Source organism: Bacillus rossius, chromosome 16 (genome assembly GCF_032445375.1).
Source record: "Bacillus rossius redtenbacheri isolate Brsri chromosome 16, Brsri_v3, whole genome shotgun sequence".
NCBI classification, from domain to species: domain Eukaryota; kingdom Metazoa; phylum Arthropoda; class Insecta; order Phasmatodea; family Bacillidae; genus Bacillus; species Bacillus rossius.
This window is the reverse complement of record NC_086343.1, coordinates 8,206,871-8,225,146: the sequence shown is the minus strand read 5'-3', so window position 1 is coordinate 8,225,146 and position 18,276 is coordinate 8,206,871. Positions and strand designations below refer to the sequence as shown.

The window sequence follows — 18,276 nt, the reverse complement described above, 5'->3', positions numbered from 1 at the left end:
GACTTCCTCGGTCTCACACCTTGTAAGAACTGAAGGTGCGAATTTGCTAGTAGATCACCGCGATACCCCTCTAAAATTTCCGAAAAGAGATCGAAGAGTTTAGAAATCACCTTCATCAATGCATCACTGCTGATGGCCACCATCTTTCTAATGCGATGTTCCGAAATTATATATATTTATATATCTGTGTGTGTGTGTGTGTGGGGGGGGGGGGGGGGAAATTGTACTGATCCCCTCAAAAAAAAAAAAAGCCAGTCATGGGGACTGTCAACAGAAGTGAAAACTTAAAACTTTGTTTTTAAATGTGTAATATGACATCATTTCTACGTCAAATGTACGTAAGAAAATGATTTTGGTATTATATCAGTACGATGTCAGCATGATATCATTTATCCTTACATCATTTTTGAGTCACAACAGATGTCAGTGGTATGTAAAAATTACGTAAAAAAATCATTACCTAGCTATGACTTACCAGTGATGTCAGACCTAGGTCATGTATTCACGTGGTCAGATTAACTTCACTTACTGCTACTACAGCATGTCGGTGATGCGAACTCACAAGATTTTACCCATCCCAAAAAGAGTCCAACACGCACATGCTGCAGTCGAGTATATACAATGTATTAGTGTATATATGCGTATACATGTACCCAGACCGCTGCGATTCGCCAGTGTGGCGCAACACGTCACTAACATGTCGGTGACGCGAACCCATAAGTTTTGCCCCTACCAAAAATCGCTCAACGCGGCTAAAGAAGTTTTCACTTAAAAAAAAAAACTCATTTCTTAAAGTTGCTCCGTTTTTTTTTTCCATAGCCCTTCAAAACCGTTACACACCTTTTTCCCCATCCTGTACTTTGCCAACCTTTTTAGGTTGAATGAGAAATGGACTTCAAACGAAGCATGTTCAGACTTTGTGTACCCGCACGCAAAAGTTGAGAACATGTTTCCTGCAGTAGTTCAGGGTCCCGTGTGAACCGCGCCTTCGGACTTCGTATCACAGACGAGAGAACCGAAACCCGAAGTTCCCCGAAGTTCATGCTTTTTTTCCCGTGTCTTTTATGTAGCTATCCTAACCAAATCAACCGTCCACAATGTTTTAAAGTATTTATAATGTAGCTAACCTGACCTAATTGACCATTAGTATCATTTTATCAACACCGCCATATTTATTTACAATGAACCAAAAAAAAAAAAAAAACCGAAGATGCACGATCGGGCGTTTGGCTCTTCCTCTCGTAACAGGCTTAAACTTGGCGGAGTTCTCCATTCCCGTTGAGATGATCCAGGCTCCTTTCGACTGGCTGTTCGCAGGCGCCGCTATCCCTACCGCCGCGCCGCGTGAAGGGGAAATGGCGTCAGGTAATTGGACGCCGTGCTCAGTCGGCATTACACCCTCCCCCCCTCCCCATACCGGTCTCCCCGCGGCGACGGTGGTGCTTCCTCGTGGCCCGGGCTGGGACTTCTCCAGGAAATTGCGCCCCGCGCGCTATCTGTCGCCGGCGTGCCGAGCTACCGGCGCCATGTTGGCGGCTTCGGCTCGCCGTAATCCGGGACTCGAGGATTCCGAGGATTCACGCGCAGAGTTTGAACGCGGAGCTTCCCGGGCCAATGTTGAACACTCCAGTGCGGTGGATCCATAGAGACCGGAAAAATTGCGCGGATTCATTACGCGATATGCTGGAATGCAAATAATTGTACCTTTGTGCAACTTCTGCTATTGGTTCACTGTTGACCTGGAGGACTGCGGGCCAACTACAGACCCTCAGTCGAAGCAGTATCGAATCACGAGTCTCCCAGTTGAGACGCCTCACGAGTCAGTAGCCAATGAACAGGTGACGTTTGCCCGAGTATGCACAGGATCGCGAATTTTTCCAGTCCCTGTGGATCCAGTTTACAGATAATAAGTTACCGAAACACATCTGCAGTATTAAGATAGTGATTGTTTTATATTGTTACGATTGAGGAAAAGAGGCGTTGAAAGTATAATTAAATTAACTGCAGTTTTATTTATAAGCCAATATTTACATCATTTATTGTAGTGCAGCAATAACACAGTCATCTGGTGGTTCTAGTTGGAAAATTTTCCGGGAGTTTTGAAAATTTGTGAATTTTTTTAGATTTTGATGTACCCTTTCGGATGTCTCTGCCGCTCGCACCGCCATATTGAAAAAAAAAACGCCTAAAAGCAGTTTTTTTTTTTTTTTTTTTTTTTTTACAATATCTCAATATGACCGTCCAGACTTCCATAAGTTCGCTAGTCTCTCCTCCCTCTGGGGCTCGACACGGGAGTGGATCTTCTCTTGCCGCTCACCTCGGTCCCAATGAACTGCTGTTCACTGTTGGCTCGTCCCTCGGTGCTCCGATCTGCGCACACGCGAGCCCGTCCGTCTCTCGTCGCCCGCTATCGCTCGCCAAGGGCTCACTCGCCCTCTCCATCGCTCCGAGGACTCCCCTGTGGGGACGCACCACAACGCCGAAATACCACAACGCCGAAATGCCAAATTGACCACAACGCCGACAGCTAGAAAACTGCTGTGTACCACAACGCCGAAAAAATGTCATTGCAGGACTGCCACAAAGGTTAGGTTAGGGTTAGGTTAGACTAGGTTAGGCTAGGATAGGATAGGCTCGGTTAAGTTAGTTTAGGTTAGGTTATATTACGCTAGGTTAGGTTAGGTAAGGTTAGGTTTGATTGTGGTATTTCGGCGTTAAGGTACATTTAAGAAACACAGACACAAATTCATTCAGTTGTTATTTCGGCGTTGTGGTACACAGCAGTTTTCTAGCTGTCGGCGTTGTGGTCAATTTTGACATTCGGCGTTATGGTATTTCGGCGTTGTGGTCAATTTTGACATTCGGCGTTATGGTATTTCTGCGTTGTGGTAACGACCCGTCCCCTGTCACCCCGCAGGTCGGCCTACCCCTTCTCCTCCTCCTTCTCCACCCCAATTGTAGCCCCTCCGCGGTGTCGCGTCATCACACGGTGTGCAGAGCTTCAGGAGAAACAAGGCGATTTCAAAACTACTATCCAAGTGGGGTCTGCTTACGAAAAGCATTTGAGAATACGCCGAGGGCCGAAAAGTACTTTTGATTTCGGATTAAGTTTTTTAACTGTATTTTTAGATGAGTTAAAATTGCTGAATCCCATGTTTTCCGAGTAATTTTTATGCGTGAAACAACCGGTACAGATTCTTGAAAGCACTTAAGGGACTTGCGTTACACCTCTATCTTCATTTCTGGGCCTTGCAATGTTGCGGTCACCGTTAAAATTTCACAGTTGTCCTGTGACGACCCTTAACACTGGAAGCGGCGAGATTAATGACTTCAGCGACGAGTGTCGTCTGTACCGGGTGAATCAGTAGGCCGCGACCCCCGGACTCCTAGGGACAGAGGTGTGGGGGTTACAGGGAGCGGGGAGGTGGAGAGAGGGCATTGCAATAGAACCTCCATTAACCATTACTTTTGTGACCAGGGGGTGTTCGGATAGGCTAATCAGAGGAGATTGAAACATGTCATTTACAGAGCTCCGAACTATGTAATAAATACAAATTAAGTAAAAAAAATTGCAATTATAATAAAGAGAAAGGAAAACAGAAAATTGTAAACACTGAAAATTTACTTTTAATTTTTTTTTTTTTTTTTTTCATTTTCTTAAACCTTGACTTTGCAGCTGCATCACGCCAAAGCTACGGACATAATGTATATAATTGACTGTTTCAAATATTTGAGCACAATATGTTCCAAATATTTGAGGGCAGTTTCGAGAACGAGTCCTTTGCTGCAGAGTGACTGATATTTTCTTCTTCTTCCTTTTCTTCATCACCTGACTACTCTTGCTCAACACTACATATACCTACTGTTGCAAGGCAAGATCGATGATCTGCTGATCATCTGCAAGTTCTTCATTGGCAACAGCAGGCTGGATATCATCCTGAAGAGTTTGCAGATCAGTGACTAAATCTGCAGCGTCTTTCTCATTAGTTTCTGAAAATTCTTCGGAAGACAAAGAACGGAAATATGTAACAACCACGGTGCTGCCATCTGTGGCGGATGGTGCGAATCCAAGTTCAAAAATACAAAGGGAAACTTAACTGTTAAATGAAATTTAACAAGTTGGGTGGTATTTTGATAAAAATCCTTTTCGAAAATTATGTCCAAACTGGGGTTTGATTTTTCTTGTTCAAGTTTTTTTTTTTTTTTTGGGGGGGGGGGGGGGGGGGGCAGTTTCATTAAATAGTTTCAAATTTCGGTCTCGCAAATCGAATGATTCGATAGGCGACGCAGCTGCTCCGGCAACGAATTCCAGCGGCGGGCGCGGAAACTACGAGTGATTCGCGTCCAGAAATAAATATATTTTAAACAATTTGAGTATATTTATCACGCTCGGAATTATTTCCAAATTATTTCTGCGTTAAGTGTTTTTTTTTTGTCATAGCTTCGTGTTATAAGTTAGTGTACTTGCAACGTGAGAACACGTGAATTTGCTCGTTAACCGAGGTTAGATTTGACACATCACTGGCGACTACTGAAAGACTAGCTGACTTTTTTTTTTTTTTTTTTTTTTAATGCCTGCGAGGGAGGATTTAACGATTTAGCTCCCCGCGCAGCCTGACAATGACGGGACGAACGCTCAGCCGGATGCGAGAAAGAACGCCATGTACCCCCCTCCACCCCCTTTTTTTTCCCCCTTCCAATTCCTCTTCGTGATACGTAATACGTCCTCTTTAGTGTGTACCAAGAGTGCGAGGCAGCCCTGGCTATCGGCTCTTTCACATCCCTTGCTTCACCGGGGGTGCCGTTGGGTATGGCTCACTCCGATTGTATTGAACACCCTCTATCCACCCCTTCCACCTGTCTTCCAACCCCGTCCCCCCCCACCCCCTCTTCTAACCAGCTTCATCTCTCCGTCCGCCTCAGGGATTGGCTGTGGCAGATAGAGATGAGCCCACAACCCCCTGCCCCCGACTCTTGCACTCACGGCACAATTGGTAGGGAGGGAGGGGCAGTATTCACCCCTAACTAGGAGGTTTTAACTGGCAGCGCCTCTTTCGAATTTTCAGACTGTTGTGCAAGTTCCGTAACAAAGGAAGGTGTGTAAAAAAAATAATCTGATTCTAGAAGTTCCAGGAAAACTGGGGTACCTGATTTAACGACGCGAGTTCTCCCGCACCCCTCCAAATCCCTTTACCCGTTGCTATTCTGGTAGAAAAGTGTCTTGTAGCTGTTAACCAAGCTAGTAATCTCATAGTTGTACCAAAACTCGCCTCTTTTGTCAAGATGATTTACTGATACTCGACAACTTCACTGTTCCTGGTGTCGACTGGGCCAACAAACAAATTACTAATATCTTCCACAAGCACATCAAGAACAAGACACAGTATATACATATACATATATATATATAATTTTACATATAGTTTTGGACTATTATAGTGCAACAAAACTCTAATATCTAAAAATCTTTTAGAGTTTTGTTTTATCAATTTTTCACAATGTATAGTAGTAACTCAAGCGGTTGAAGCACTTGTCGAAGAAAACTTATATCATCCTGCCTTAAATATTAAAAATTATTTTGGACAGTGTTTCCCTTACAAGGACAATTCTTCCATTGTTTTTAGGAACTATAAAAAAACAGTGATAATCTTGGTCTTTGCAATTCTATAAACAAATCATGGTATGGCCAACTTTTACAAATCCTCCAATGTTAAAAACCTTGTTGAATTAAACACTTGTATGTGTAAAAAAATATTAATGACTTCATCCCTGAAACTATTAAAAAAAGCTACGCTCATTGGTTTTCCAATAAATAAATAAAAGCTTTGAAAATCAAGAAATATTTTAATCAACTTTACAAAATAATTAAAAACATGCATTGCTATTCAAATTTCTCTCTTTACCAGAAACATGTTAAATACTTAACACATATTTTTATAATATATATGTAATTATATATTATATATAATTAAGCATGAGAAAATTAACTGGACCAGAACAATTAACAACGTCAATAAAAAACCCAAAAAGTTTTATCAGTATGCCAAAATAATGAAACATGGAAATTACAAACAACACTCGCTGAAAGTGAATGGTGTTGTATCTTGTGATCCAACTATGTTATCTAATGATTTCGCTCAGTATTTCTCAAGTGTTTATGTGTCGTCAGTTGTCAACTACCAAGTTCCTACCTCAAATATGTGCTATGATAAAATATCTGTTCCCGTCATTTAGGAGAAAGCCTTGTGTTTTGGGGCATCAAGGCCTTAAAATCTTCCATGTCTACAGGTCCTGATGTACTGTTCTGTGATTACAATAGCTTGTAATTTTTTTTGCAGAATGGATCATCGGTTACTTATATTTCTCAAGAAACCTTTTTTTTTTTTTTTTGTTTCAGGCATGTGAGTGGTAATGTGAATTTGTGTGCCATGACAAGTCTCTTGCAACTGGACAACTTGGATTGCACCAGCACCACCAGTGAGCACATCACCAAGCTATTTCCCAAGTGCAGACCGCGAGACGTGAACCTCAACGCTGTTTCAACACAGGATGACAGCAATGAAAACACTATTGTCGTGATGGACGATGATAATGACAGGTAAATTCTTAATAGTAATAATTGTACAGTAGTTGTATGTGGTATAGTATCTGGAATCTCACGCTTCTTGGAAGTCCTTGATTTCCCATTGTGTAGTTTCAAGGTATTAAAAAGTCATTATGTATGTTGGTTTTGGTCGTGAAAAATCTTGACTTTATATATATATTAAAAGCATTCCAGGGAAAAGTGAACTATGTGCCAAAAAAAAAAAAAAAACAAGTTTGTGGGGAAAATGGGGGAAAAAGAACTATTCAATAACTGAAGTTTTTTGCAAATTTTTAATAAAAACTACTAGGAAACGTTGGAGGGACTTATAGCAGAGTGCGGTACATTAGCAGTAGTTTCTGGGCAGTGGTTGTCCTAAGGGAGGGGCAATCACCCTTCATAGCCCCTAGAAATTTATAAAAAGAGTGCGTGTAACTCAGTGCACGGGATATAAGTGAAACTTCTTTGGCAATTCAAACGAATCGTAAGTGTATCATAAGGGGTAAAATGGCAGACAGAGAGAGAGAGAGAGAGAGGTGATAATTTTACAAAAAAACTGTGTGTGTTACTGTTTCTTCAAACAATTCTGCCATTTGGAACATGCAAAATCTCTGAACAGAAATTCATAACAGGTAGCCCTATCTATCTTTAGTTAATTCTTAGCATAAACATAAATTCTGATTCATAGTTTAGTTTGTGTGATATTAATTTGTTTTTACAACTATATAACTTATAAATTGTTTAATAAATGAATTAGTTTATCACTGTATAAGTGTGTTAGCTGTTTTGTAGATTGTAGTATTTGGCATGAACTTCAGTGCTTGATTTAAGTATGTTTTAGTGAATGTATAAGTGTGATTACTAAAGAGAATGTGCCTATAAATTGGTAGAACTGAATATACGAGGTGTGTAAATTAAGTAATGAGACTTGACAACTTAGCATTCGATCTGGGAACACTGTGAACGAGAGACTTGGAAGCGTGGCAGGTGAACATGTGATACGCTTTCAGTACGAGTATGAACTTTCTCAAGACATTTTGTTGTCCATAGTGATTTTTTTCGTGAAACAGTTTTTTTCTTGTGCGTTCTAAAAATGAGTGACATCAATTTTGAGCAATGGTGTGCTATCAGGTTTTGCTTCAGACTTGGGCACAGTGCAATGGAAACTTTTGCAAAACTTCAGCAAGCCTCCAGACACGGTGTTTTGTTAAGGGCCCAGGTTTTTCATTTGTTTCAAGGCATTTTCAGGGGGAAGACAATCGATTGAAGATGAACCAGGCAGCGGAATGCCTTCATCCTTAAGAACAGATGAAAACTTTGCATCCGGGATCATGTATGTTCATATCATTGGTTGATCAGAATGATCAGGGAAGAGTTGAATTCGACTCATACCACCGTAAATCAGATTTTGACCAATGAATTAGGTATGAGAAATACCTTTCGCATGACCAAAAGGCCATCAGGAGGGAAAGGTGCCTTGACTTTTAGGAGTCAATTGAAAATGATTCCCATTTTATGGAGAGTGTCATTGGTGACGAGTCTTGGGTGTTTGCGTATGACCCGGAAACCACAAGCCAGAGCATGGAATGGTACACTTCAACCTCTCCAAGGCTGAAAAAAAAGCAAGAATGGACAAGTCAAAAATCAAATTCATGCTGATTTGCTTTTTTGTCAGCCAGTGAATCGTCCACAAACAGTTTGTGCTTCATCGAAAGAGGGTCATGCATGTGAGACCAAACATCAAGAACAACTGGCTGTTGCATCGCAACAATGTGCCTTGTCTCACAGCAATTTCAGCAAACAAGTTTTTTGGCCAGTAAAAACATTCCTGTAGCTCCTCAGCCTCATTCGCCTGACTTGAGTCCTTGTGACTTTTTCATCTTCTTGAGATTGAAGATTCACTTCGAGGGACGTCATTTTGGAACACTCGATAACATTCAAACGGCTGTAACCGAGCAGCTGCCGAGTCCCGGATCTGCCATAAGGATTGGAAGAACCATCTCTCGCACCGTGTGGCTTTTCAAGGAAGTTATTTTGAAGAAGACAGTATTGAATTATAATTCTATTTGAATTAAAAAGAAAAAGAAGAAAAAAATGTGTCTCATTACTTAATTTACACACCTAATATAATGCCAACTATTTGTTGTAAGCCAAACAAATCCGCAGTTACCAAAACTAACTGTAATTAATAAATATATTGCTATAATTATTTTTTTTAATTTTCAGCACATAGAATAATTTAACTCGCTCTTGCATGACTTTATATGTTTTAATTTAACTGATGTTTTTTTTAAATTTCTTATTTTGAGGTGGATCTCATTTTATATGGTGTTTTTATATATGACCTTGAGTATAGTGTATGTCATAATATAATATAGTATATAGTTTGTAAAGTATATAATTTTAATGTTAAGGTAATTTCAGACACAACACTTTATGTGGAGATTGTGAAATGTGATTTTTTTTAATATAGTGATAAGCCTAATGGATGGAAATAATAAATGTATTAGTTCTTGCTTCATAACAGATGCAATGAGTTTGAAGGAAAATCACTTACTCTAAAGCTGTTCTGCATTGTGTAATTGCTTTACTGTTGGCAGGCCACAAATCCTTCATTTTGACAGTTTTTGTAAAGATATCAAATACTCTATATTACTGCAAAGTTATGCAACCAAGAAGGAAAGTGACAATTTTTTTTTAGTGGGAATAACATGGAAAATTATATTTTTAATAAAATTGTCAGTGAAATTTAATGACACTTCAATTAGACACACTCTTGTCACCAAAGTACCGCAAAGCATAATGTATCAAAATATCAAACTAAAACAAAAGGGATAAGTGAAATATTATTACATTTTTATCCCCCTTTTCTATTTTCATCAACAGAGTTTTCTTGTAGGTGGTAGAAAGTTAGTTTTTGCATTACCAATAGGGTGAAAACAAAACTGGCTTTTTGAGATTTATTTTGTTGCAGGTTAAAAATAATAAAAATACGAGAAATATGTAAAACAAGGAGAGAGAAAAAAATAGTTCTTAGTTTTTGAGTACATCGTAAGAATTATCTCCCAGGAATAAATTTAATAATGGACTATGCAAATCAATACAACTTAGCTCATCACTAGAATACACACAGCTATAGACCTAGTTAATCTATGAAAATCCATGTTTGTGCTCTGTCACACATACAATCTTGATTATTTTAATTTGCTTGCCATTACTATTATTTAAGGGCTATTCCTGAAAATGTGTAACAATAGCTGTCTTGTATTTTATGTTTATCCACAAATTTTGTCATCAGAAAAGTGACCAAAGTGTTCATAATGATGATCATGTGATTGACTTTTTATATCTTGTAAATAATGCGGTGACCAAATTTACAACCAAACAATGAATTCTTAATATATCGTAGTGGTGAATACTAATTTTTTTTAAATTATTAATTCTTTGAGTACCTGCCAACAGTCATAGCCTTTAATAGGCAAGCACTTAACAAATATTACTTAAAACATGAGACAATAACTTACATAAAAACACAAAGACAGTCACAATAATGAAAAATAGGATCACACAAACATAAAATATCATAAAACAAAGACACGACAAATACACTAAAAATAAAAAAAAACCAAAACAAAGGAAACACAAACATAAAATATAAAACAAAGACATGACAAAGATACTAAAAATTAAAAAAAACCAAAACAAAGGAAAAACAAAATTAAAATTAATTTTAAATTAATTTGAACAAATGAAATAGCAACGATAAAATAGTTACTAAAAAATTAAGAGCTCAAAATGTATTTCATTGAGATTTTTTACTCTTAAAATAATTTAATTTCTATCAAAAGTGGAGTTTTTAAAACGTTTTTTTTTCCCTTCCAATAATTAAAATATGCATTCATTGTTAGTATACATTCGGTGCTATTTAATCTGCCTTTCTTCAGTTCAAAAATTCTTTAATTCGGTTTTTTTGGGTGGGTTCAGGTGTTTATTGAACTGCTGCCAGTGTTTTTAGTTCGATGAGTATTTACAGTGACTGTCATTTTTTAATTCACTACATTGTTTCTGGTTTCTATCCGGTTGCATATAATGCTGTATCACAACTGTGGCCAGTAGTTTGGTGACATTGCTAATCTGGCTGAGCCGTGTTGCTGAACGTGCTTGTTTACTGCAGTATGTAGGTTGTTGGTTTCATGAAATAGTTAGCAGTGTTTTGTGTGGCATGCTTGCTGTCTAGTACTATTTTTGGTTTTTTCTTTTGTTTGTTTCCCCCCCAGAAGGGCCACTGCGGCGACGTGGTGACGCGTGTTGTCGCCGGGTAGTGCATGCGGAGGGGGAGCCGTGCATGAGTGTGGTGTCGCATGCCGCCCGGACCCCGGCGGGGGGAGAGAGACTGAGAGAGGGAGGGAGAGGGGGTTGTTGGTTCGAAGGTGCGCTCGCCGGGGGGTCCCGGACGACGGCGGGCGCGCGGAAGAGGAAGACGAGGCCCGTCGCCGGGGGGGCTGCGACGAGGACGACTCGTCCGACGGTGACGAGGAAGAGGAGGAGGAGGACCTGGTGATCGACCACACGGGCGGCGGCGACGGGAGCCCGCCGCGCAAGCCGCGCGACTCGCGCGTCATCGAGATCGCCGGCGGCCGCGAGCTGTTCTCGCAGAGCCGCAGCCGCGCGGTGAAGAAGGCGCGGCTCGGCGACGACATGGAGCGGGGCAAGAGGGGCAAGACCCAGGGCGTGTGGGAGCTGAGAGCGAGGTGCGCCCCTAAACAGTCATTCACGACCCATCCATAGGGGCAGGCATTTGTTTCTGTCATCAGGCACAAACAGACTGCAGTGGTTTATGTCCAAGAAATAGCATTGAATGAATATTTCCCATCGCATGAATAATTTCAGAACATGGCCATATTACATTTTCGCCTAAATAATTAATTAAATCTTCAGTAAATAATTAAATGTCTGTATTGTTAGTGAATTTATATAGTGCCTGCGAAGCATTAAATTCATTTAAAAATCATTTAATCTTACGTTTCCAAATGCGTATAATGACGGCTATTAATTATGACTTTTGAATGTGTTTACTGTCTATTAATGAAATTTTTATGGGGCTATATATAATATTCTAATATAAATTTAAATTACATTGTATGTAGATGATATCAAATGTCCTACTCGTCAGTGCCTGTCAGACTGCAACAAGGTACACCCGCACCAGAGGTTTCTTCCTTGCGATTGGCGGCCTGTCTGCGAGAGAAGCCGTTGCCTTGTTTGCCCGAGCCACTCAGGACGCATTTGCTTCCGCAATGAATCACTGCGATTGGCGTTTTTAACAATCGACGTGTACCTGAAAGAAACTCAACCCAGTCACGAAACACAGACAGGTGCCACAGTGTTTTAACTTTCAGCTAGTCTCGGAATCTTTTTTCGCAAAACATGCATGGCCCTACCCATCCAAGTTTTTTCAAGTGCTTTAAACAAAACCCAGGTGCGTCATACATTTTTTTAAAAAAAACAAATATTGACGATGCAACTGATTTAATAATTTATTTGTGACCGTTTTTTGAACAACTTGAGTTTTAATAAAAAAGATTATGTAAGTACATTATTGTTGGGGACAACATTTTTATGGTGGATGGGGATAAAACCGAAATCACTATGCTATGAAATATCTCCTCCAGAGGGCACAACAAAATGCTAACTATAAACCAACAAGAAAATGGTGCGAAATGAATGTTTTCTCAAAGACATCTCTGAATGGGTTTTACATGATGGAAAGTCACAGATGAGATTGCAAAGGTGCCATCAGTATTAATGTACGGTATGACTTGATGCTGGATCTTTTTTTTTTTTTTTTTTTTTTTTAACTGAAATTATATTTTAACTAAAAAAAAACTTTTTTTTTCATAAACAATAATATTAAAACCAAAACACAAAATAAATTATAAATCTTTGTTAATAGGTTTGTACACTAAACCTAAAATATTAAATGTTCGTTACTTAATGTCCCATGGGATTACTTTTCGGAGTGTACCAATATTTTCAAAAAACGTAACTTATTTTAGTTTCTGGGAGGTACCTGAAGAAATTTACAGCCCAGTAGAAATATAAGATGTGAGACGAAGCACAGTTCAAGATTTCGTGATTTGCAAAAATTTACTTATTTGAAACTTCATGTACACACTATACAAAAGTTTCCGAAATCCCTACAGTTTTTTTTCCATGACTGCAGAAATCCAATTTAAAACTTGCAATAGTCATCAGAGTTTTCAAATGCAAAGTTGAAGGTGAAGGTATTTCCAGCAGCAGTTCAGCTAGTGTAGTAAGGCTGTTGGCGAGGAAAGCCACTACTCACGTACGCCAGAGCTGCAGGTGTTCGAAGCCTCGATTACCCTGGCCACCTCGTTCGCAGTGTCGGGTGCTGGCCCGCTCGTCTCTGTCCGCTGTGTCGCGAACCCACGTAAGGCTCGGTTACCTTGCACGAAACAACGAGCGCTGTTCCAAGTCCAAACAGCTTGGGAAAAAAAATTTGAGCTAAATTTATGCAAAAGATAAATAAAATGCGAGCCACTGAAGATACTTTACTTAAGAAAGTTAATCTTCTCTTGGTACTCCCGTTTTTCGACTAGCCCCGAGAAATCAATTGTACCATTTTGCTAAACAGAATTTAGTTAAGTTTTAAAAAGGGCCGTAATTTTTACATTGTTTCCTTAAAATGAATACTTTACGTGTATTTATTATGCTTGGCTTTTTAAAAGAATTCCGCGTTAAATTTCAGGTTTGAGTTTTGTATTATAAGTTTATTTGCAACATGAGAATATATGCATGTGCTTGTTTTTAGATGTTTACACATCACTTGGGAGCACAGAAAGACCTGCTCACATTTATTATTATTATTATTATTATTATTATTATTATTATTATTATTTATACAATTTATTATGTGTTATTATTATTTATTCCTAGTAAGATGCAGGGAAGGATTAGATAATACTTGCTAAAGTAAATGCATCATTTCTTACAGGGTTTTATTTGTTTTGGTGTATTAAACTACATCTCTTAGTATTTCAGTAGTTTTAGCCATTATTTATTTAAACATTTTATGATCCTCTAAATCTAGTTGATTTAAATATTATAATGTTGAAGAGTTTTTTTTTTACTTTGCATTACTTTCAGACAAATACCTTTACATATACTGAAATTATTATTATTAGTAATTACTAGCTAGCAATATTTTTTCTATAAATTTTTGTTGGCTGAAAATCATGCGCAAAGTGAGGTGTATTGTTATTTGTATTAAAATTTTTACATAGCTGTAATTATTTTTACTAACAGTATTTTAAAGAATAATAGTTTAAACTTGTGGCGAAAAATAATTATTTATACTTTATACTACAGCAGAAACTGCAGCAACCTCGGATCAGCAAACTCTCAGATGAAATGGATATAATAAGAAAATCATCTTGGTTTCCAGTTAGCTCAAGGGTATCATTTTTCAGGATGAATTTTTTGCAGCTTTTCTTCATTGTAAATTCTTTGAGATCACTCCATGATTTGCCTAACCAGTAAATGGTGTCTACGAGGTTAATTTTCTTCAGGCTTACAACAATTATATCATTTTCTAGGTTCTCGATAAATTTTTCAACATTCTTTGCTAGTAATGGCGCTTCAGGTTGGCTCGGATGATACGGAACCTCAGTTAATCTATATTCTGCTGTATCCTCAATAACGTTCAACGTATTACTAGAAAAAACCACAGTGTTTTACTCCATAGTTAGAGACAAGATTTTATGGTTTTATTTTCAGACCAATTTAATTTTTAAAAATAAAAATTTCTGTGTTATTGTTTATATTTTTTTAAAAAAATCTTTTCATTAAGAAAGATAACATATTACTAAACAAATTTAACGCTCGCTTAAATGTTCCTTGATACTAATTTCTCCAAACCAGTGTCATGATTTTTAATAAGCATGTATAACCTTTCAGGACAAATAAAATAAACGTGTAAAGTATTTCTATGTTTGAAAAACGTTCTTAGGTCGTAATGTAAAAATGAGTAACAAATAACAGTTGCAATATTAAAAAAGGTTAACTTTTTCCAATCTTTTTTTATTAAATTGTGGTAAAAGTTTAAGCTAAAAAAATTACTTTCATTGAATTTCATATTTAAATGATTAGGTACTTGTCATTAGAGTTAAGTTTTGATTGAAAATGTTGATTAGCTTCGTGATTTCAATTGCATTTTGGTGCTTTGTGGTGTGTTGACCTGCTGTTCTGTGTTGTTTCGGTTTTCTCGCAACTCGCCGTGTAACCTTGCCCCTGTGCGTAGTTTGTTTGTCTGGGAAGTGTTGAAGGGTGTGTGTGATGTGTGTGATGTGTGTGGTATGTGTGTGATGTGTGTGATATGTGTATGATGTGTGTGAAGTGTGTGATCCAGGTGATGTGTATGATGCAGGTGATGTGTGTGTGACACGGGTGATGTGGATAATGTGTGTGATGTGTGTGTCGTGTGTGATGTGTGTGTGATGTGTGTATGATGTGTGTGATGTGGTTGATGTGTATGGTGTGTGTGACGTGTATGGTGTGTGTAATGTGTATGGTGTGTATGGTGTGTGTAATGTGTATGGTGTGAGTGATGTGTGTGTCGTGTGTGTTGTGTGTGTGACGTGTGTGACATGTGGGTAATGTGTGTGATGTGTGCGTGATGTGTGTGATGACGTGTGTGTGACGCAGGTGCGCGGACGCCAAGAAGCAGCGCGGGGCGCGCGAGGTGACGGAGACGGTGTTCTCGACGGAGGTGCGGTCGGTGCGGCACCAGCGAGGGGGGGCAGCAGCGGACGGCCGGGGGGAGGTGGTGGTGTTTGACGACATCGGCGAGGGCTGGCAGGGCCTGCGGCTGGACCTGCAGGGCGCGGGGCAGAACGGCGGCCGCGAGCCGGGCTCCTCCGCGGGCTCCTCGCCCTCCGCCCAGCCCCACCACCGCAACGCCACCGACTTCTTCAAGGTGCGCGCTCCCTACACGTCGACACTCCCTGGGATACTCTTCTTTTCACAGACGAGAGAGCCAAACGCCCGATCGTGCATCTTCGGGGGTTTTATTTTTGTCCATTGTAAAAGGTTAGGTTAGCTACATTATAAATACTTTAAAACATTGTGTACGGTTAATTTGGTTAGGATAGCTACATTAAAGATACGGAAAAAAAGCATGAACTTCGGGTTTTGGCTCTCTCGTCTGTGAAAAGAAGGCTTTCGCACCATGAAAACATAAATAAATGACTGCACAATACATGGTACAGAGGACAAACACAGCAGAAACAACAGCATCATTAAAATGAAAAAAAAAAGTTAAAATATACTAACATGAAACATACAACAGAAGTATCGAGATAGAGGGAACAACTCAGGGGGGGGAACGGGCTTAAGTAAGAGTGTGGAAACCCTAAAAATAAAACTCGAGTGTGAGTGGAACCTTGCCTTGTGCCAGTGGGTTTCCCGAGGTACTGCTTCCCGCACTAATGCATTCTGTTGATGCTTCATCTCATAGTGTTTGACCCGTACGTAATTGAACTCGTTCATCCGTCGTAGTAGATAAATGTAAAATGTTGTAGTCATACTATTTAATTTTTTTTTAATTTTGAGGTACTGAGATGTAAATTCATCTATATATCTTATTATTCAAATCGTTGCTTAAGAAACACCACCACCTATGTGACAAAAAGCAAAAAAAAATCAACAAAAAACATGCCAATTTGGAATATAACAACACAAAAAAAATTTTGTTTTAGATTTACATATTTAATTAATAGAAAGTGCTCAGTAACACCAATTGCAAGATGCTAAATGCTTATGTTTCCATGGAGAAACAAAAAACAAATATTTAAAAAAAATGCCATTTAAGCGGGATTGTTTCAAAAGCGACAATATGCTTCTTGACTTTATTTATAGTAGTTGAGAAAAGGGCACGTACTCGCCATAGTTTATTCCAGCTCTCGCGCTCATAGGACACAGGTTTCCAATCCCTGTCTTCTGCCCATCCTGATTTAAGTTTTCCATGGCTTCCTGGAAAACAGTGGTGGCCCTACACATTACAGGGCCCTGGGCCACTTACTTCTGCGGTACTTTAATATTTTGGAGCCTGGGGTATGGAATAGCACTTAGGAGAGTTGTGGGATTTAGGGGTTCTTCCCCGGAAAATTTAAAAAAAATAAATTCTTCAAAAAAATGTTTTTTCAACCAACCTGATAATAAATGACAATTATGATTTTGCCTAAGAAATTTTGACGTACTTTCCTGATAAATTATTATTGGGTAGCTTACATGAACAATGCTAAAAAACTGTGAAATTGTGTCATGCATGTGGCAATAAAATCTTTCAAAATTTTTTCTAATACAAAATTATGGAAAACTTGATCGAAATCGAAGTGTATCGACCAGCTCTTTGAATTGCATAGTAATAACAATTTAATGCTACTTTTTTTTTTCCATTAATATCAATTTTCAACATAAAGCTAGACAAACAAAGGAAAACAAAAAAATGGACTTGTCGAGCACAAATATGATTAAAAAAAAAAGTTTTTACTAGCAAGAATGCACTATACAAATTTATACACCACATTTATGTTGCATACGTTACAGTTGGCACGCGTGTTTTTAGTATCGTAAAGTTGGTGTTGTAATTTCCGTGTCGTGTGTTTGTTGTCTTGTTAAAGAATGGCCTCTTCTGGGCGTTCGGTCATATTGTGGTGTTCAAGCAGTGAAGTCATGGAAACGTCAACTGTCTTATTTCATTACAGTCACAACAATTCACACGTATTCACAGGGGGAATGTCCAGTTGATTGAAACGCGGATGGTTGGTTGTTCTCTGTGGCGGCCAGGCGGTGACGTCGGCGTCGGACCTGGACGGCGACTCCTTGTCTCCGGAGCACGGCGACGGCGGCAAGGTGGCGCGCATCATCGGCAGCCTGCCCATCGCGGAGTACGAGGGCTCGCCCCGGCGCTACGGGCCCCGGCCGCCTGACGCCTCCCCCCCGCCGTCGCACCCGGTGCTGCCCAGCGCCCAGAGCCTGCTGGCGTCGCCCTCCGTGTACCCCCCGCGCCCGGGCTTCCCCCAGGTGCAGTGCGGCTGTGTCAGGGATCCGAGCAGCATACATACATACACACATACACATACACACACATATACATACATGCATATACACATACATAAACACATGCATAAACACATACATATACACATACATATACACATACATACACACATTCATATACACATACATACACATATATACATACATATACACATACATATACACATACATACACACATTCATATACACATACATACACATATATACATACATATACATATACACATACATATACACATACATATACACATACATACACACATTCATATACACATACATACACATATATACATACATATACATATACACATACATATACACATACATATACACATACATACACACATACATACACACATACACATACACATACACATACATATACATATATATAAATAAAATAAAAAATCTTTTAAATTTTTGGTTCTCAACATGTTTCTGTCCTTTCAATTTTACTGTGTGTTCGATAAATTTTTCTTGGAGTGTTGATTTTAAAATAAGAGTTTCTTGAGTGTCCTCCACGGCTGATCTGGACTGGACTGGTGTGAGGGTGT

At 39.1% G+C, this 18,276-nt stretch overlaps 1 protein-coding gene across 6 annotated transcripts in view; it reads left to right on the top strand.

The window, feature by feature from the left end:
• Positions 1–18,276, top strand: part of LOC134540432 (uncharacterized) — a 202,815-nt gene that overhangs the window by 106,368 nt on the left and 78,171 nt on the right. For all 6 annotated transcript variants that reach the window (XM_063383181.1, XM_063383178.1, XM_063383179.1 and 3 more), the window contains 4 exons: positions 6,398–6,598; positions 11,014–11,334; positions 15,308–15,578; positions 17,450–17,686. In XM_063383181.1, the coding sequence (XP_063239251.1) occupies positions 6,429–6,598; positions 11,014–11,334; positions 15,308–15,578; positions 17,450–17,686 (999 nt within the window). In that variant the 5' untranslated portion in view covers positions 6,398–6,428. The remainder of the gene's footprint in view (positions 1–6,397; positions 6,599–11,013; positions 11,335–15,307; positions 15,579–17,449; positions 17,687–18,276) is intronic.